This window comes from Harpegnathos saltator, unplaced genomic scaffold, assembly GCF_003227715.2.
Source record: "Harpegnathos saltator strain DR-91 unplaced genomic scaffold, Hsal_v8.6 scaffold16, whole genome shotgun sequence".
Lineage (NCBI taxonomy): Eukaryota > Metazoa > Arthropoda > Insecta > Hymenoptera > Formicidae > Harpegnathos > Harpegnathos saltator.
Genome location: NW_020229939.1, coordinates 967501 through 988252, shown reverse-complemented (window position 1 = coordinate 988252; position 20752 = coordinate 967501). Strand labels below are relative to the sequence as shown.

Genomic DNA, 20752 nt, shown 5'->3' with positions numbered 1-20752 from the left:
GAATCCGCGCCGCCGCGATATAAGACAGCCCCTTCCTCGCTGCTGCCGCACGTCGGAGGATATAAAAATCCGAAACTCGCGGGAAACACGTTTCTCCATCGCGTGTCGCCCGCGATTACATTTATTTCGGTATACACGTCGATGGAGACCTAATTTGCGGAGACCTGCGCGCGCGCTTCGCGATAACTGTCTTCGCGCGCGCCTTCGTCGGAGTCGGACGTATTGATAAACGAGAGACCGCTCTCTCTTTCTCTCTCTCTCTCTCTCTCTCTCTCTCTCTCTCTCTCTCTCTCTCTCACTCTCTCACTCTCTCACTCTTTCACTCTCTCTCTCTCTCCCCCTCTCCCCCTCTCTCTCCCCCTCTCCCCCCCTCTCTCTCTCTCTCTCTCTCTCTCTCTCCGTCTCTCCCTCTCTCTCGCTTCTCTGCTTCCACACTGAGAATCCAATCGGACCCATAATGACACACGGTAATCGGACCAGTCCAGTCTCTCGGTGTTCGCCCGACTACGAGATCTCCGCGTTGATTGATTCGCGCTTTTTATTTCGTATACGACGCAAAGAGGCGGCCACCGCCGCGCCGCCACCGCCGCCGATCTCATTCGCCGCCAGGGCCGTAAGCAGGTGACGGCTTCGCAGACGAGAAACCAAGATGAGGCACCTGCTGTCGGAACACGGCGTCAAATGACACGAACTCGCGAACTCGCGAATAGCGCTCGCGCGAGCGACTCGGTCGGATAATCGAACGGTCGTCTCCCGAACGAGCACGCGTTTCAGAGCTCCCGCGATCGCGTTGCCGCGAGCAGCCGCTGGGAACAGAAAGCTGATTTATGCCGCGGCGACACGATAATTCGAAATACGTCGCTTGAAATCCTTGCCTCGTGTTAAATCTCATTAGTCCGGAGCGATAATCGCGCGATTGCCGCCGCGAGCGCGGTTTTTCGCGAATCTCTCTCTCTCTCTCTCTCTCTCTCTCTCTCTCTCTCTCTCTCTCTCTCGGGGCCTGAATTAAGCACAGTTGCGTTAATGTATATCATTAGAGATGCAGGTTTTAGCCGCCGCTGCGCGGCAGGCCACCGCAGATTTTCACCTTGGCGTTATTATTATTATAAATATACTCGGCGGGAACTGCTAATTATCCGGTAACGCGTCTTGCGCCTATTCGCCTTCGCGCGGTTCGAACGTGTGGTTAGATCACTCTCCGCGCGTATCATTACGCATTGTTTTGCATCGCGCCGTTGCCTTCCTGCTCGTATTAACAAGTGGCGATATCTCGAGGAACTAATTAGAGGCCGGACTGATGTACATTTTATTACCGATAATCTGTGTGATTATCCATGGTCCTGCGCATTATGATTATCCACATTCTCGCGAATAGCGGAGCGACGCGATCACGTTCGGCTCGCTCGCCTCGGTCGCTCCGTAGCGCGGAACTCGACGTTCGACAGGATACCGCCCGCGACGCGACGCGACGCGACGTCGTCCTCGACGACGAGTCGTCCGTTCGAGTTGTTACGTTTAACCGGGGACGCGCGTTGCATCGCTCACCGGCGATATCGTTAGCCCGGCGATCAAAGTGAGCTCATCGATCTTGATCAATGAGCCCATGAGAGAGACGTCTTTGCAAATCGTCGGCCGATTTTCACGGAGGAGAACGCGGTCGTCCGCGCCTCGTCACCCGGCTTGTGATTGATCGATGATCATTGTATCTGTGTTAGAAACCGCCGAGGTGCCGCCGCGAAAGGATTACCTCGCAGGTCAGGTAGCCGGGGCGCTTTTCATCCGTGTCATCGAGGCGACTTTGGAACTTTTAACCGTGTCATCGGGCCGGCTCTGCGACATATGACGAATCGTACCGCGCGGACTCGGTCTCGCGGAAATTTCTACCGGGGTGAGAGACGTTTCCGCGATCGACCGCGTACGCGCCAGTTCGACGACGCTCGTCGTCGTCGTCGTCGTCGTACGTACGTCCGTCCGTCGACGTGCAACGGAGCTGCTCCGGTCGACGCGACGGGCAGAAAAAAGGACGACGGCTCGACCGAAGCCGAGTTTCCGCGCTGCGGAAATGCGCGACGCTCCTCCGTCGGATCGCGCTTTTTATCCTCGGAAGGACGAAAATGACCGGGATAGTTCGTGCAGCAGGGCGTGAACTTTTAACGAAAGACAAAAGGATCGTGGAATCCTGTTTGATATTATTCGAGAGAAAGAGAGAGAGAGAGAAAGAGGCAGACAGAGAGAGAGAGAGAGAGAGAGAGAGAGAGAGAGAGAGAGAGAGAGAGAGAGAGAGAGAGAGAGAGAGAGAAAGAGAGGAAAGGAGAGAAGAGAGAAAGAGAGAGAGAGAAAGAGAGAGAGAGGAAAGGAGAGAAGAGAGGAGGGGAGGGGGAGGGAGGGAGGGGGAGAGAGAGAGAGAGAGAGAGAGAGAGAGAGAGACACGTTTTTACAACTTACGCGAATGTCTTTCTGTAAATATTGGGAGGAAGCGTTTCGCCATTGTACGTTTCTTCAAAGTGCAGCCCCGGGTTCTGCGATGTGCGCGGCGCTTCCTTTTTCTCACTTTTCTTCCTGACCCCCCTGTCCCCCGCCCCACATCCCCCGCAACCCCCCTTCCATGCCCCTACCCCTTCGGCAGAGCGCTCGCCCCCCCTCGGCCCCCCTGCCCGCCGCCCTTTCCCCATTCTGCCGCTGCTCCTTTTTCCGGGTCGAATATCGATCCTGATATTTCTCCTTGGTTTTTTTCTTCCTTCGTACGCTCGTCATTTCCAGGCGTTCGTTCTTCCCTTTTCACCATGTAGCCGGAGAAGAAGTTATATTCCTCGATCTTCAGAATAAAATATTATCTTTCGTTCGCGTTCGGTCGCGCTCGCGCAACTTTTTCCAGCTTTATAATATTAATACGGTAGACATTAGAGGGAGAGCGAGAGGTAAGAGAGGGGGAAAGAGAAAGAAAGAGAGAGAGAGAGAGAGAGAGAAAGAGAGAGAGAGAGAGAAGGAGAGAAAGCGAGAGTCCGCGTGTACGCACAGCGAAAAATATAATTCGCTTCTTAACAAACGAATGCTTTATTAATTTGTCCACTCTGTGTGTCGTGGTATTCCGCCGCTGCATATATATTCCCCTTTTTCCTTTCAATTGCACAAATAAAATTTTCTATTCCCCATAATGCTTCCGCATTATAAACACACTTTTAATCGCAGCATCGTGATGCGGCCGGCTCTCGCTCGCTCGCGCAGCACCGCGATATTATCGACATGAGCGAACGAAGGATACAAATGACAGGCGTATTATTTTTGCCGTTTACTTTAATGGCTAAATGGAGCCGCCTTATTATCGTAATTCTCATCACGATACGCTCGCGTTGGCCTCTTAGCAGTTTTTGTTTTATTTAACCCCTTTCGCCGTGGATTAAAAACGCGAGATGATGGCGGCCGATTTCGCGTAGTCGCGCGCGCGTAATGCACGTACTAGCGGGAAGAAAATTCAAACGCATCGCCATCATCCCCACTATGTGTGTTTAATCTGATAACAAAAAAAAAATATATATATATGAGATATATCGTGTGAGTAATGCGACGAAATCGCTCGGGTCCAATTATCTCCGCGACGCGCGGGCCACGTTAACTGTCGAAGTGACAAATAACGCCACGCGCGTCTTCCGAGGAATCGCTTTTAACGCTTAATAATATCGACATAGTCCGCAAAAATAATGGATTCATCCGTCTAGACGAGCGACGAATATCTCCATAATATTTTCCAGGCAAGTATTGAAAATCTCATTTTATCGTCAGCATACTGTCGTTCCTCAAAGCCCCTGGCTCGCCTTCCTCGATTTCTTCCTTTTTCCACCTTCGTTCTTTCCCGCCCTTCTTTTTTCCGCAGTTCAATATCGATCCCGGACTGTTTTTCCTTTTTTTTATTTCTACGAGTGCCGCCCTTTTTCCCACCCTTTCCCGCTTTCATCGGACGAGGAACGAACCCGCGACTTCCTCCTCCGTGCGGCGGTGTGTCTGAGCGCGTGCGTGTGTGTATGTGTGAGTGTGTGCGCGCATGTATATGCGCGTACGTATGTCTCTCTCTCTCTCTCTCTCTCTCTCTCTCTCTCTCTCTCTCTCTCTCTCTCTCTCTCTCTCTCTCTCGCTTCCTGTATATGTACGTGTGTATGTGATCGGTACTTTATAAAAATATTCTCGATTGCTCTGCAGTATCGAAGGAATCATATCAACCACACTGGTCCTTCGCAGGATAAACCCCCGTTATTGAAAGCGATGATCTTAGGCTGAGAAGGCACTTGAAACTTGCACTAGTATCCTCGAGGACGACATCTGATAGAAGGAGAGAGAGAGAGAGAGAGAGAGAGAGAGAGAGAGAGAGAGAGAAAAGGAAAGGGAGATGGGTGGGAGAGAAAGAAAAAAATCCGGGATGCATACAACTGAGAATTGTCGTCCTTAATCCTTCCTCTAAGAGTTTTAACACCGGTACGAACTCTCGAGAATAAACGTCCTCCGAAGAGAGACGCAGCTTTACACGTCATAGAGCGCGCACGTGCGCATACTTGAAGATCGAAATAGTCGATCTGCAGGTGTGCATGTGTGTTCGTGTGTGCCGGGCGCGACTTAAAACTGCGTGTAAACAAAAATATTTTGTAATATGCGCTACCCGTATATGTGTGACCGTGCGTGTGCGCGCGCGCGCGCGCGATATAATAAATATGTTTTCCCGTATCCTTGAAGACTTTTAAAGTATAGAAATCTATCGATGACGCGATTGCTCGCTGTGGTTATTAATCGCCAAGGAAAGACGCAAAAATAAGCGCGGTGACCCTTTGTGACCCGTCTGCTGCAAAAGCCAGCCGAACGAACCGTTTCGATCCTGCCGTTCATTGCAGATCGCGACTAAATTCGATGCAATATATATTTTATTCTTCTCCAACGCGGCGCGCGAGCTTGAGCCGCGGGTCGTTATTTTCGGGGGCGCGTTTTGATGGAATAACATTGTTCCGTATTCTTAGACACGCAACGTTCATCATTCCGGCCGTGCAACAAGCGCGATCGGAGGATGTCTGCCGTACAGTTCGGGAAAGGAAATGAAAATATCTTTTATTAACGACTCTTCTCTCGAGAGCGGATGCATCCCGTGCTCCGCTCGTAAAGAACGCCAGTCGAATAACTATCGAAAGCAGAATCGTGATGAGAGAGTGAGAGTGAGATAGAGAGAGAGAGAGAGAGAGAGAGAGAGAGAGAGAGAGAGAGAGAGAGAGAGAGAGGGAGAAAGAGTATGTGCTACTTTGTGCTACATTTTCTCGACACACAGCAAAATTCTCATGACGAATTGTCGCGAGCAGGGGGGAAGGAGGAGATTCTCGTGCGAAGCCTCCACCTGCTCCATTGCTATTTAATCTCTGATATTAAAAAGCCCGGCGCTATTAAACTCGATCTTTCCTCCGACGTAAAGAGACCTTTTGTGCCGGCGCAAAGACATCTTCTTTCGATTCCTTTTTTCTTTTCCGAATCCGCCAAGACCGCAGCGATAACACTGATAACACCCGTCGCCCGGCGTCTCAAAGAGCAACCCGATATTTCACCGAAATTTTCTGTTTTTCTTCTTCTTCTTTTCCCGTCCCTCGTATCTCTCTCGTTACTCTCCGCTTTCGGCCGGGTCAAGTATCGATCCCGATATTTCCACTCGATTTTTTTACTCCCCCATGCCAATCCCAGATCTCCCCGGCAATTTTTGCAAGGCTTTCCGCTCTGCTGAGGCTTGCCCCTCGTTAATGGGCAAACCCGTAAAGAACGGGGAAACCGTTAAGAGAATCGAATATTCGCAGAACTACGCTTTTCGTGGTCGAACTGCGCGCACGGACGCCTTGACCGAAACTTTTTGAGAATCTCTCGAGATAGCTGAAAGTTCCGTGATTCTGAATTGTGTTGGCGAGAAAGTGCTTGAAAGTTTAATTGCGCGGCTTTGAATGGCCATCTTTAATGATAATTCTACTCGTTTGCAATACGTGTTCGTCTGCATGATGGTAATTAGCACAAAAATTGCCACGATAATGACTCGGTTTAATCAGGCTTGCCTGCGATCAAGGGAACAATTGATTTAATCGTCAGATTTTTATGCTTTTATGTCGACGCTGATTTTTTTTCAGTGTAATCAACTGTGACACGTGAAGCGCTCCTCACGGATCATCGCATTATTTTTTAACGACAGATTCGGCGAGGTGTATCGATTTTTTGGTCGCAAATATTTGATGGCATGTCACGGGGATATTTAACATTAAAAATTAAAAGACTTTTTAAAAAATTGAAGCTCATCTGGAAAATCGGACCTCATGGACGTGCGCGAGTAACGAAACTTCTTTCATAAAAAAGAAGCTTCAAAAAAGAATTTTCGACTTGATAAACTTTTAAATTATATTAAATTTAATTCGCGTAATTTAATTCCGCGACGGTATATTTAATACGACCGACTGGGACATCGCGAGAAGAAACGATGCGCGCGATCCTAACGTGATTTTCGCCGAAGGTTGACACACATTCTCTCTCTCTCTCTCTCTCTCTCTCTTTGCATTATAAAAATTCGACCCATTTCGACGCGGCCATTCAAAACATGGTCGCACGAGCAACTTCCCAGGACGTAGATTTTTCTCGGCCGTCACGATCGATCGAACGTAGCGCGATGGCGTCTGCTACTCGTCATTAAAAAACACGTGGCCCTTCGAAAACACTGGCCGCTCTGTCTCGTTGTGCGGCGCCCTTTGCTCCGCGCGCGTTACTTTTGAAGAGACGACGACGATGCGCGACGTATTAATTGCCTCCTTTTAGAACGGCACGCCGTTCGTACGGATCATTCATCTCAGGCTCGCGCGATACGCAGCGAGCTCGAGACTGCTTAATCGCGCAAACGCAGATAATTCGTCACTTGTTGGCGATGTACCACAACTCCGAAGAGGCAGAGAGAGAGAGAGAGAGAGAGAGAGAGAGAGAGAGAGAGAGAGAGAGAGAGAGAGACGCGAAAAGACCTAGAACTCGCCGGAACGAAAACCCACACGCGCGAACGCCGCGCGATCGATCGATCTCCCCGAAACTAAAACACCGCGCGTCTGCGTAATGTGCGCGCCGAGGGGGCAGGGGGCAAGGTAGGGGAGGCAGAAAATTCAGCCCGGCTAGCGGTGGGAATATTTGAAGAAGAGATTAAGCGTTTTTCGCGCGGTATAATAATTCGAGTCGCCGGATTCAATTTGTTAACTGGAGCCCTGTGCAATTGAAATTTCGTCCAATTTATCGGGCCATAGGGCAGCTTCGGGTGCCGATCGCGCGGTAACTGGATGATACGCGATAACGGGCGCCCTTTGCGCACGCCACGGAACTTCTGCCTCTCGCTCATGGCCGGCCGCGCTGGCCCGCTCGCGCTCGCGCTCGCGGCCGTTTCACCGAGCGCGAGCACGGCGAGAGATCGTGCAAGGAGAAAATCTCGAAAATCCTCACCTGTCGCAGCGGCGAGGATCAACGAGGTACGAAAGCGGATAATTATGATCGATGACGTGGACGAGGATCGCTCTCCCTTAAGCGCGGCTCCCAGGGCCACGGTCACGTACGCGATTCTACGGCGACGTGCTCCCTCTCTCTCTCTCTCTCTCCTCCGAATGTACGCGTCCTCACCCGACCGCCCCTCAACAACGCCCCGTGCGCGCGCGGTTCCCATATCACCGATGCAGAAATTCAAATTCGCCGTCATTAATAAAAATTAAAGAGACATCAAGAGAGAAAGAGAGGACTCGCCCAACGAATCGGATCGCGGCCGAAGATCCGCGCGCTCGCCCTTGCGAGCCTCGTCTGTGCGCGCGCGCGCGCGTTTTTCAGGGTGCAGCCGCGGCGATGGAAGGGATCTACGGCCCATGGGCCAGCCACTTTTATCTTACCTGCCGCGGCACAATAGCGTGAGACTATGGGCCCTTTGTACTTGGCTTTCACGATCATCTGCATACGCGCCCCTTCGGTAACAGCCTGGGGCGGCTATCTTGCGCCGCGCGTCGAAAAACTATATACGCGCGGTTTTTTCTCCCTCTCCTCGACCCTCTCTCTCTCTCTCTCTCTCTCTCTCTCTCTCTCTCTCTCTCTCTCTCCCTCTCTCTCTCTCTCTCTCCCTCTCTCTCGGCTCGCGTCTTCGCCGGAAGCACCCGAAGCTGTTTTTTTTTCCTTCTTTTCGGCTTCTTCTCAACCGATCGAGAGAGAGAGAGAGAGAGAGGGAATGGGTGCTAATTTTTCCTTTCTCAACCCTCTAACGGTGCACCCTCGCGGAAAAAAACGGTACATTCTCGCGATGAATTCTCCGTCACGTATCTCGAGACACGAGGTCGTCTCGAGCGTCCAAAGACGCACAGCCGCGACTTTTCCGTGCGACCGCACCCTCTACCGTTAACCTTTGTGTTCGAGATGCGATCGTGGGGTCGCGTATGAAAAACATTTTCCAACAACGCGAGATTATATATTATGTATGGGAATCGGGGAAAATATTTTTTCAATAGCTAAGCAAGCGAAAGGATGCTCGCACATTTTTGCAGTGCCGCTTTCCGATTGGATTTACCTCTCGGAAGGAAAAGAGAGAGAGAGAGAGAGAGAGAGAGAGAGAGAGAGAGAGAGAGAGAGAGAGAGAGAGAGAGAGAGAGAGAGAGAGAGAGAGAGAGAGAGAGAGAGAGAGAGAAGGAGGAGAAGAGAAAATTCAACGGAGATAAAACGTGCGTGGCGGGATAAGATTCCGCGGCACGCCGAACGGCCACAAACTGTAAATTCATCGCGAGCTTCGATCAGAGCGCACGCGGTATAAAGGGCTAAGAGACGCAGGAAACTGTTTCCACGCGGGCGAGCAGGGAGATGAACGGCGAACGCGGGAGATCGAGAAGAGAGAAGGGAAGAAGAGGAGAAGGGAGGGGGGGGAGGGCGACGTGCCGAAAACTGCGGGAAAAGGGCGGCTATAACTCTATCCTGGGCCCAAATGTTGTGACACCGCCGCCAGAAAGGACTTCGCGTTAGGTCGATGCCCGTACGTTGCGAGTCCTTTCATTGTTTCTGTCGCGCAACCAAATGCCAATATCCTCGGCGCCGCGAGGGGTAGCGTTTTCGAGGAACGGGGTTGCAACGATGACATGGCAAAAGCGAACTTAACGAGGAATCGGTGGGAACGGGGGAATCGCGAGTGTTGACGCGCAGCAAGTTTTTCCTTTCTCCCCTCTATATATCTATATATAATATATACATATGTATATGTATAATATATATATATATATATATATATGTATGTATGTAGACGTGTCTATCGGATTCTAACACGCGTGGACGTGTTATGCAAGGGGTTGCTGGTACGTTATTCGTGTTATCTTTCGATCATTTGCACGCGATAAGAGATTCGCTGGCATGTCCGTGAGCGAAGCAGCGAACGACGTATCGTCGACTGCACGACAAAGTAGCCCGCACGACGTGTCGCGGTGCGACACGCGAACGGTATTCGTCGCGTTCCTACTGTTGTTAATTCAATCGCATCGCGCATTCAAATGATAATTAATAATTATGCGATCCGGCCAAAGGAAGGGAGGAGGAAAAACGTATACAGTTAGGACGAATCGCGTGGAAATCACAGTTGAAGGGAATACCGTGCCGATACGGATACAATTTATTCCTACCTGCATGAAAGAGATGCCGGTTATAAATATAAAAAAATTGCATCGTAATATCGTTACACAATGGCGCGGTATAAATTGCCTCAACGTGAAACTTTCGTCCTACCGTTTCATCTTTCTTTCTCCTCTCTCTCTCTCTCTCTCTCTCTCTCTCTCTCTCTCTCTTTTTTTTTCTTTTGCCATTTTTTCTCCCCGAATACGAAGCGAACGTTACACTCGTCACTTTTTTTCTCGTCGCGACGCGTTGCCCTAGAAATTCATTAGCCAATCGGAGCCGCGGGCTCGCGCGTACGGAGGCTGCGTGGAGATAGAAAAAAAATCTTACTTCGTCGCTGGCCCCTTAACGAACGTCCCTGCGTCGAGACAATGAACCATACCTTACTCCTTCCCCGCGAGATTTCCCCCCCTCTCTCCCTCTCTCTCTCTCTCTCGCGTTGTTTTTTGTCTCTCGCCGAACGGAGACAAAAATCCCGTTGGGCGATTTGCATGCCGGCTGTCGCCGGCGTGCTGAAAGTGCACGCAGAAAAAGCCGATCGAAGAAGTAAAAAAGTGCCGCAGGGGTTGCGAGAACCATTATTTTAATTTTCGTACTGCTACCGTGTCGAGAGGGGACGAAAATGACGCGAGAGCCAGAGAACTCCACTCGCGAGAGAGAGCGAGCAGGGGGGGGGGAGGGAGAGAGCGAAGCGAAGGATAGTTACGAAGGAGGGCAGAGAAAGGGATAGATGAGTCCTTCCTTTGCATAATCTTCGTCAGGGGTGGTGTTTCGCGCGAGGCCAAGGACTCCACACTCCCTCTTTCTCTCTCTCTCTCTCTCTCTCTCTCTCTCTTTCTCTTTCTCTCTTCCTCTCCCTCTGTCTCGCAACGCGCTAAAAGAACGATTCCAGTTGCTGGTCCGGGGTACGCGAGAACGGCCGAAGGTGTTTTGCATCTAGCCGAATAAAACGACGGGCTCAGCTCGGCGGATGAGGCAAGAGAGAAGCCCCTTCCTTCTTCACCGACGAGAAATTACCCTAAAGAACGCCTCTAAGCGTTTTAAGGGATTATGGTCGGGCAGGCGTAAAAAAGCCCGGAAAAAGGGTTGACCACCCGCTGGGCGAGACCGGCGACAGATTACAAGCTCCGAAAACATGTTAGCGATTTCGCACACCGCGCATTCACCGTCGACGCGTTCTCCTCGCTGCTAAACGGTAGCTCTCGAAAGGTGAGAAAGAGGGGGGGGGGAGGGGAGGGGATAGAGGAAGAGTCGATGGGAAACGGGAGCGTCATTACCGAAATCGCGCGTCAACCCCTCTGATAAAAATTATCGTAGCAACGGTAGATCGAACACCGACGACGATCGCCAGCGCGTCGCACGTGAACGGCATTTTTACTCGTCGGGATTCGTATTAAGAGAAAGCCAAAACACGGCTCGGCGACTCCGTCGGTCGTTCACGGAGAAGATAACACGATCATCCCCTCGCGAGACGCTCAGGGGTAAGGCTCTCCGCCGCGGGACACCCGTATGCGTCGTATGCAGATTGGCCGATTGTCTTGTGCAGCCTCGCTCTTTTCTCTTCTCCCGGCTATATCGCCCTTCTCGCTCCCCCCTCCCCCCGCCCCACGTCCCGCACAGCCCTTCGGAAAACTTTCACGGACGGTAGTGTCCCGTGAGAATGCCGTGAGACATTAGCATGCCGCGGATTATTTAAATCGCCTCTCTCCCCCCCCTCCCCTAGCCCGCCTCGCCGAACCTCCTGTTCCGTCGTGGTTCCGCTCCTTGTTTTTTTCCCGGGGCCTTCGCGAGAGTCCCGTAGCGTGGGTCCCGCGCGGGCACCCATAACCATAGACAAAAACCGGGTGAGCCTTTAACGGAAGAAGAACAAGAAGAAGAGTAGGGCGAGGGAGAGGAGAAAGAGGGGGGAGGGGGATATAAACGAGGCCTCAGGATAACTATTCCGCGTGGCGCACAGGTCCTACGGCCGATAAAGAGCGTCCTCGAGATGACTGCCGCTCCACCATTCACATTCAAATCCGGCCCTTTTCGCACCGCACGAAGATAGAGGAGACCCTAATTTCTCTCTTGGAAAAACAAACGAGCCCACTGTGCGATCGAGGATTCTTTGGGACCGCGTTGTAGGGATTGTTTGAGTATGGGCGGTCGCGCGGCGACACATTTTCACGGATGATATATATATATATATATATATGTGTGTATCGCAAGTTGCGGGTCTCTCCCATCCGACGGAAGCGAGAGAGAAAGAGAGGGACGAAGAGTGAGAGCAAAGCGATGTTTCTCTCTCGCGAAAGTTTGACCGAAAGGAGCGCGCGAGATAAAATCTCACGGGCCAAGTGTGGGTTTGCCGACGCGTCAACGATATGCGAATCGCTTCGCGACGCTGCAAAAAAGCAACGTGCCGCAAAAGGAATCTAAATTAGAACCATTACTCGCGGCGGACAATCGCGAGGAAGTTTCGTTGGCAATCAAGTTTCAAGATGCACACCCACACACACAACACACGCAGAGTTTCGCTACGTCGACGACGGTTCAATAAAAATGAGAGAAGAGCCCCGATAAATTTGAGCAAAAACAGTCATCTTCAGTCATCGTTGCTCGTCGTGAAAGTTCCAAGCGTCACGATTACGATTTCACGATTACAGTTTCGATGGAACATTTCGGAAACGGCGTGTCACGATAAAAAGTACGACTTTTAAGCAGTTCCATTTAAGAGGCGCGCTTTCGCGAGTTGGTGTGTTATTCGTTTCTCTCTCTCTCTCTCTCTCTCTCTTTCATCGCTCCTCGCCTCAATTCCACCTTGAATGGAATGGATCGTCGCTACTTGATTAATGCAAGAAAAACACCGCGAAACCACCCCTATCGATTCAAATGAACAACTACTTTTCCGTTATTCCTTCTCTTCTCCTATTCATTCCTTGTCGCGCGAATGCACATACACGCGCTCTTCCTCTTCCTGGAAAGTCTTTTTTTCGCGCTTCCGTCTATTTGTTTTCTTTCTCTTTTCTCTCTCTCTCTCTCTCTCTCTCTTATACTTTTTTTTCATCTCGAGGTGGAACCTCGACGAAAGAACGCTGCTATGTAAAGCGATCTTCAACCCTTTTCGGCGCCCTTTTTCGCCGTCGTTTTTCGAGTCGTTTGTGCCCCACTACTGCCCCCATCCCACCCATTGCGATTTTACCGCTTCACCCCTTTCCTCGACGCTCTCTCGCACTCTTTGTCTCTTCCTCTCTTGACGGTCTCCTCTAATCCAGTCTCGTCTAAATTATGCAGGATTCTCGTCCGGAGATAGCGCGAAGGGGTGGAGGAGAAAAAACAAAATCAAAACAGGGGTAGCGCGTATTCCGTTCCGCTGACACCGCACATTAAAAAAAGAAAAAGGAAGAACGCCGAGCGGGGATTTTTTTTCTACCATTTCCGAAGCTTCGGCGACGTCGTAGCTGCGCGCGTTTAACGGTGTCTTTCTTCCGGCCATTTTTAATTCAGCCAACGTTCCTGCGCTTCTCTTTCTTATTTCTTTTTCGTTTCCCGACCGTTTCTTTCTTTCGAATTTTTTCCTCCGTCGATCTTTTTGTCGCGAATCGCAGCTTTCACCGACTACGTGGAAAATGTACGTGGAAAAATAACTAGGAGAACCCGACGAGAATTGCTTATCAAGTACCGCGCGCGCGCGCGCGGTCTTTTATCAGTCGATTTATCACCTCTGTCGTTAATCCAGCCGTATTCGCAAACGCGATTTCTCTTCAGATCAGATCTTGTCTCATCAAGTGACGACGAACGCCCGTTCTCGAATTTTCGACCGGAGCATCTATCTATTGTCGCTGAGTTCGCCACGCGTCCGTTAAAGACGGGAACCTTCTACATGATAAATAATTTGACATACCTTGATAATACACGATGCATCGCGTCTCTACGTTCTGCGTTGACTTTCCTGATTTCTCAATTCGGCATCTCAGCTGCTTCATCGCGACACTCTGACACTCTGACACTCGCGTGTACGACTCAATCCGAGATGCACGTGCTAAATAACGCGATGCCGACGAGGGGGCGGTTAAAATATTCGAATAGTTCACGAGGCGCATTTTGATCTCACACACACGAGGAGGACGCGATAAATAAACGTGCCGATAACCGTAGTTCGCCTTTCGCGTGTCGCTCGTCGACTGAGAACGCTCGACAATGAACACTCGGAAAAGTTCGCGACGCACAAAGCTATGTTTACACCTCGGCGACCTGGGATGTGTTGATTGTTTTGATTGTTTCATACTCGGCAATGACGAGCTACAGTCACCGCGGCTCTTCATGGGGGAGGGAGGGGACAAGTTTACTCATTTCGCCGCGCATCTCCGCGGCTGAATGTTAGATCTTGCGCCAAATAAAATTCGTCAGCTCTTGGAATATTTAATCGGACACCACCCGGAGGGGACGACATCGCGTTAATCAACATGTGTTTTTCCAGTCGAATCGTATCTACATGACTGCCGCGAGTCATGACAGAGGCCATGACAGATTAGAACTGGAGCGAAAGGCCAGAACGAGAAATGCAGGACGGTAGAGCGATGCATCGTATATCCGCAGATGTGTTAAACGCGGGGGGGGTAATGCCGCGACGCCAGTGAAAAAATAAATAACGAAGAGATTGTGGAGGAAAAGATCTGTTGTTTTGTACTTGTTCACCAACCACACACGTGCCCGTGAATTTTTGTCGGCTTATTTAACGTTCGCTTATCGTCGTACGCGCAGTTGAGTCGCTCGATTAATCGTAAAAACGTTCGTATTTATAAGGCAAGATCAACGTGAAGAACACGTTTCCTCGCTTATTGCGTACAAGCAGGTCAATACAGCCCGTATATAACGTCCTCCAAGTTCGACGGAATAGCGTTAACGCGAAGCGTTCCAATGTCGACCCGAAGTAACTTTTACATTTATATAGAAAGAATTTACTTATGCACATCGAACTGATGTTTAAACCCACCTTCGTTGCTTAAACATTTACGTTTAACATTTATTTCACGATTCCGCTATTTCTCCGAGCTGCCGGCGCGCGCGGGGCCGTTTTGACGGTATTCCGCGCGGTATCTACGTGCGGAGCTCGCGAGATCCAACGGGTTTCCAACGGGGTTCGATAACGGATGCCGGATAACAAGAGTGCCTCGGATCAAATTAGACGGGATGAATGATGTCGGCGATTTTTCATCGAGATTCCCGGGGACACGCAGAAGTCATTCGATCGAGGTATGAATGATCGTGATAAAAGCGTACTCACGTCACTGGAAAGGCCATTGTTCCACGGGTAAGGCGGCTGAGGTGGGGATTGCTGTTGATGATGAACACTGACGCCAGTGGCCGAGTGCGGATTGTGAATGTGTTCCGCCATAACACTGACCCAATGGGCCAGTCCTCCACCTCCGGCGGCCGCTGGGCCCGTGCCACCTGTTCCTGCCCCGCCCGTCCCTCCACCGCCACCACCGCCTCCACCACCACCGCCTTCTTCGCCACCCTCCGACCACGCGAACGAGGTTTTCTGCAAAGAAACATTTCGGCTCGTTGAGACTCGCATATTCGCCCCCGCGCTGTGGCGCCCGTCGCGGCACGATTAAGCTCATGCTGCACGAAAAGGAGATACAAAAAGGAATCCTTCCAAAGCACGCCGAGAGTCCTTCGATCGCGCATATTCGGCACGGGATGATTATTCGCCGTGAGACATTCGCAGAAATTCTACTTTTGGACTCAACGCGTGTACTATCGTTGCAAAATTATTTATACCGACAAATCGCGCATATGTCTCGACTATACGTTTCGTGCTCCTCGTGGCTAGTGAAAATTTCGGATATTATTAATGCGAGGAGAATGTTGCGTGTCACGTTTCCAGGAACGTTAAGATTGCCGAGTATAATTAATCACAAAAGTCCGTTTCTTTGTACAAGAGGATCTTGGACCGGAGGAATCCTCCTTGCATTAATCACGGTGATTATTAAACTCGCTCGTTCTCGTCCGGCCGACGAGGCAACATTAGGTATTCATGATCGAGTGCGCGAGAAGAGTTAGTCCATTAATAAATTGATCGATGAATCAGCCGGCATGGAGCTGGAAGATACTACCCGATGTCAAAATTTCGAAACTCATTACACGGCTTTTCGTCGCGAGCGCAACACGGCTTTTCCAATCCCGTTCCTCTGTCACGCGTTATTAAACGAAGAGAGCCGCGCGCGCGCGCGCGCGATGATGCGCAATAAATTTTACCGTTCGCCATCCTTCGTTATAGTTATTCCACTGCTTCGTCCTGCACCGTACCGTAGTGAATATCCCTCTCATTACGGCGCAGGTACATGTCGTAAATATAAAAATGCTGCCGTTTACACAGCCGAAAGAATCGAAACGAATATTCAACGTTCGAGGACTGAAAATTCTTACGAATACACATCGCGAGAGGAAATCCGATAGTCTCGGCGTATAGATTATTCTATATGCGTATAGCGGCCAGTATGCATTTGCAAATTCGAGGGTAATTATACCGATCTCCAGCGCTATCGACCGCGGGAGACGTCGTAAGAAATTCATAGCCTCAGACAAAGAAGAGAAAATGTACGTCGGGGCGATAGCCAATCGATACGTCGTCGAATGCAGGAGCGATGAGCGAGGCGGTTATAAAAGTAGATGCAACTCGAATCATCCTTGCGGGATACCCTCGCGATATTTCTTCCACGCGATATCGGCTCGACATTCCGTTTCTGTTCCAACGCAAATTTCATATTCATCGTTTAAAATTGAACTGAAATTCAATAATGTCATTAGCGCGCTACCCTTTCCGCCCCCCTCCCCCTGGCCCTTGCTCTCTTTCTAATTCAACACCCCGACTTCTCTCTCTCTCTCTCTCTCTCTCTCTCTCTCTCTCTCTCTCTCTCTCTTTCGCACGTACGTACGTAAACACGAATGTTGGAAGCTTTTTTATCGCAGCTTTTCGCGACTGCGCGTTTCGCACTCCATTTCTACGTTTAAAGAAATTTTCTCTTACATTCGCTCGTTACCCTCCAAAGCACAAAACAGGCGTGCTCGCGTATTTTTCGCTCTTCTTCAAAAGAATCCGGCTCCTGTCCTGTCGCTTTTCTTTTTTTCATCTCATCCCTGCGCCGGGTGAAATCTTTGCGCGACCTAGTTAACTAATCGGACTAAATCGTTCATTAAACGGACTTTGCATTGAAATCGCTAATTGTCCGCGCAGCGGTGCGTCGTGAGAAAAATGTGTTGCGAATCGCGAGCGTGATTATTGGTTTCTCGAATAACCGTCCCCCGGAGCTTACCAGGGGTGCTATTTCTTAAGGGAGTCTCGCAGGGGGATGATGCGTTTCATTATTGCGACCAACTTAATTACACGTTCTCGAGCACGCAGCGCGATGTAGCGCTTGTGAGGTACCTCTCTCTCTCTCTCTCTCTCTCTCTCTCTCTCTCTCTCTCTCTCTCTCTCTCTCTCTCGTCCCCCTCCCCTCTCTCTTGAGCCTCTCTCCCTCAGCTTAATGCAAGTTCGAAACGCCGTAGTTTTCGTTTCGTTAGAGTCCGACCTAAGATACATGAGAAAACGAGAAATGGAAACAAAAAATATTTAGATATAAATCAATTAGAAATACGCCGGCGGCGGAGACACAGTAAATTACCTTTCCCGCCATTAGTCGCGCGAGCAATCTGTCTCCTCCGCGATAAAGTATAATCGAACGTAATTTCCACCGCTCCTAAATTTAACTGTGTATTCCTCCCTCTCTAGTTGCCTCGTCGTTACACTTAATCGATATCGTGCACAGCGTTACAATCTCTCGCTGTCAATGAGTGTGAATAATTCAAATATAGGACGGATAAAATTCATTAAGTGAGTCGGTGGATCGCCATTGCGCGTCTCTGTAATATACTTTCTAAGTTTGGCCGCGGCTTTGCCGCGCTCGCCGTTTTATCGGCAAAATCCAGATTGAGAAATAATTAATTGTTGATCGGTTACCAGCACGGCCCGATGATCGATAGCATAACGGATAGAGGCGGTAATAAATGTGCTCGTTTATCGATATTCCCTCGCCATGAACCGAGAGAACGCCCGAATGGCCGAACGGTGAACTTTTTGATGCTGTTATAAAAGTCGATGAAGTCAATACGCGGTTCTTCTTGGTAATAGCGAAAACAATATACGGCGAAAACGCTCTACATCTGGAAGACGCGTAATGCACGGCGAAAATTCGACGCGACGCCGACGACGCGTCGAATTCGGCCAAGGAGAAAGAGAGAGAGAGAGAGAGAGAGAGAGAGAGAGAGAGAGAGAGAGAGAGAGAGAGAGGGAGAGGAGACACGCGCTTCTCTCGAAGGAAAGACAAGAAGAGAAGACATTAATCTCGACTGAGAGTATCGCGACATCACGATAAAAGGCGACGTCTTCAATCGCGTGTAATTGAAACGAACGCGCAGGTACCTTATGGATCGGGGTCAGGTAGCTTCGAGTAAAACGAGCCAAAACCATAATCGTGCCAAGAAAAGTTCCTGCGCGGCCGTAAGTCGGGCGGGAGCAAAAGGAAGCAACAGGAAATCCACGGCAGAGCGCTCTCTTCCGTGCTCTACTACGGCAAATTAATAAATTATAATAAAAAGAACGCGCGCGAGCGCGAGAAAGTATTCATCTAAATCCACTTTTACAGCGATTATTAAATTCGCTCTCCCCTCCCCTCCCCCTCCTCTCTCTCTCTCTCACTTTCTCTTTCTCTCTCTCTTTCTTGCTCGGCGCAAGAAACTTTGCAACCGCCTCTTAGGAACGACCCATCAGCCGACAAGTCGCGACGCGTCGCGACGAATTATTAATACAACACTATTAAAATAGAGATATTAATTAGACGACTAATAGGATTCGAAATGGGAGGGGGGGAGGGGGAGTTCGCTCCTTCGACTCGCGCACTACCACTCCCGTGTTTGTTCTCAAATCTGCTGAAAGTGGCTCCGCTCGCAATATTTTCCCTTATCCCGGGCTTTTAATCCTTATTCGATTTCTCCCCCCTCTTCCCTGCCCGCGTCCGAGCTCTGCAATCACACACGAGTCTCGTGTGTCCACGACGAGCGGAGTAGAGCGATCTTATCGTACGGTGAGCGCGATCATCGTTCGAGATCGCGGAAATGAAAGCGGGGATAATCGCGCACGGTGGAACGTAATCAAGATCGCCAAGCAAGGGGCATCGAGAGAACGCCGGGGAGAGGAGAGAGCGCGTCGGGTGCGCGCGTTAGCCGTGCAAACGAAATCTCGGCTCGCCCTCGCGTTTTATGCTCTCGTTACGCGGAAGCTCGTAGCCGCTAACTATGCTCTAACTTTTTTAACTGACAACTTATACCGGCGACGACGACGCCTCGCCGGCGCAGCCGCCGCTAAGACGTACTTTATCTCGCAAACAGTTTCCCCGACCTGTCAACCAGCCTTTAACTCCTCGCTAACTATCCGCACGATCCTCCGCGACGTCGCGCCCGCGTCCTCCCGCTTCGTACTTCCGCGCTCCTCCACTTCCGCTTATATACTCCTAATATACCACGAGCACTGTGCGAGCCCACGTGACGTTCGTTAAACCGTGCGTCGCACAAGACCCTTCTCGACCTTTTTTTCCCTCTTTCTTATTTTTTCCCACTTTGCTCTCGCTCCGAAAACAGGCGAGCCGAAAAAATTAAAGGGCGATACCGAAAATTAAATTTCGCACACGGTATTGGAAGAAAACGAGAAGCGAATTTCGGAATCACGCGCGAGCAGAGACTTGTCCTCGTATTCCGTTTGGACACTCACAACGTGGTGAGTCTTCTCTTCAATATTACAAACCGCGTAAAAGCACGCGGAGTTTTAAGGACCGGAACACCTATTTCTTTCTTTCTCTCTCTCTCTCTCTCTCCTTCTTTCTTTTTCTCTCTCTCTCTCTCTCTCTCTCTCTCTCTCTCTCTCTCTCGCTATATTTCCCTCTTTCTCCCTACCTGCAGCGTACAACGCGTTCCGTTCTTATGAATTCGCCGAGGGGGAACAACACTCGACACTGCGCATGCATGTGCCCGGGCTATTATTTTTGTCGTGGAAGCAATTGTGCGCGGCGACAATGACGCGATTCGACGGCAGACTACAATGCGACACAAGCGACAAGATGCAAAATTTCTCTCGGCGACACACGAGCGCGCGCGCGCGTCTAACCTCATCGTGATCTTCCCGATGAAGGGCCAAGTTCCTCGGGAAGGCGGGCACGCTGCTGACAGTCAAACCCTTCAGGTCTTTTAACTCCTTCAGTGCACCGAGCGCGTTCAGGTTGTCCTTGAGGTTCGCGAGATTGAAATTAATCCCCTGCTCTTTGAAATTGAGATGCCTGTTGAGCACAGTTTTGCCTAAGGCGCTCGCCAGCAGACTATTGTACAGCTCGTTGCGTAGGATGAACTTCCTCTCGGCACTATTGTCGTCCTTGCTCGACACGTCGTTTGAAGAATCCGAGTCCACCTCGACGGAAGAGTTCGAGACGACACTCATCGTGGACATTTTACTTCTCTCGTTACACGGATTCGACGCAAATGAAAAATATCTTTCTGATACTCGACGCGCTAGAAAGCACCCTTTTCTTGGTCTCCGCCAAATCTACTTCCGCTCTATTCTCCGTGTCTGTCTCTCTCTTTTTCTCTCTTTCTCTCTCTCTCTCTTTCTCTCTCTTTCTCTTGCCTTCTTCTTTCTTTCTGTATTCAACGAGGGTGAGTTTCAAAATCGCAAGGACCTAATAAAATACCTGTACATGTGTTCCTTGTATATGTATATAGGAATATATAATTAAATAGGTTCTTAAATTGTGTATATATATATATATACTTTTTATATTTGTTTATATTTGTTTGTTTGTTCATCTAATCGGTAATCCTTCTATTTATTTTACTTATTTATACTTCGTACTCGGTTAAGAGGATAAAAACACCGCGGCGGCAGCGGCGGCGGCGGCGGCGGCGGCGGCGGCAGCGACGACGGCGCGCGCGGTCTGAGAAATTGCTTCAAGAGCCCACGTGGCACATTAACGCACAGTTAAAAACTGCTTAAAGGGCTGCAAGCTTGGCTTACGAGGTC

General features: G+C 50.1%; 1 protein-coding gene across 3 annotated transcripts in view; it reads right to left on the bottom strand.

The window, feature by feature from the left end:
- Nucleotides 1-20752, bottom strand: part of LOC105183350 (zinc finger protein rotund) — a 178272-nt gene that overhangs the window by 101785 nt on the left and 55735 nt on the right. For 2 of the 3 annotated variants that reach the window (XM_025296813.1, XM_025296814.1), the window contains exons 1-2: nucleotides 19847-20449; nucleotides 14927-15184 (exon numbers count right to left, since the gene is read on the bottom strand). In XM_025296813.1, the coding sequence (XP_025152598.1) occupies nucleotides 14927-15184; nucleotides 19847-20182 (594 nt within the window). In that variant the 5' untranslated portion in view covers nucleotides 20183-20449. Of the gene's footprint in view, nucleotides 1-14926; nucleotides 15185-19846; nucleotides 20450-20752 lie in introns of those variants that run through there. The other variant, XM_011141397.2, reaches the window with a different exon arrangement.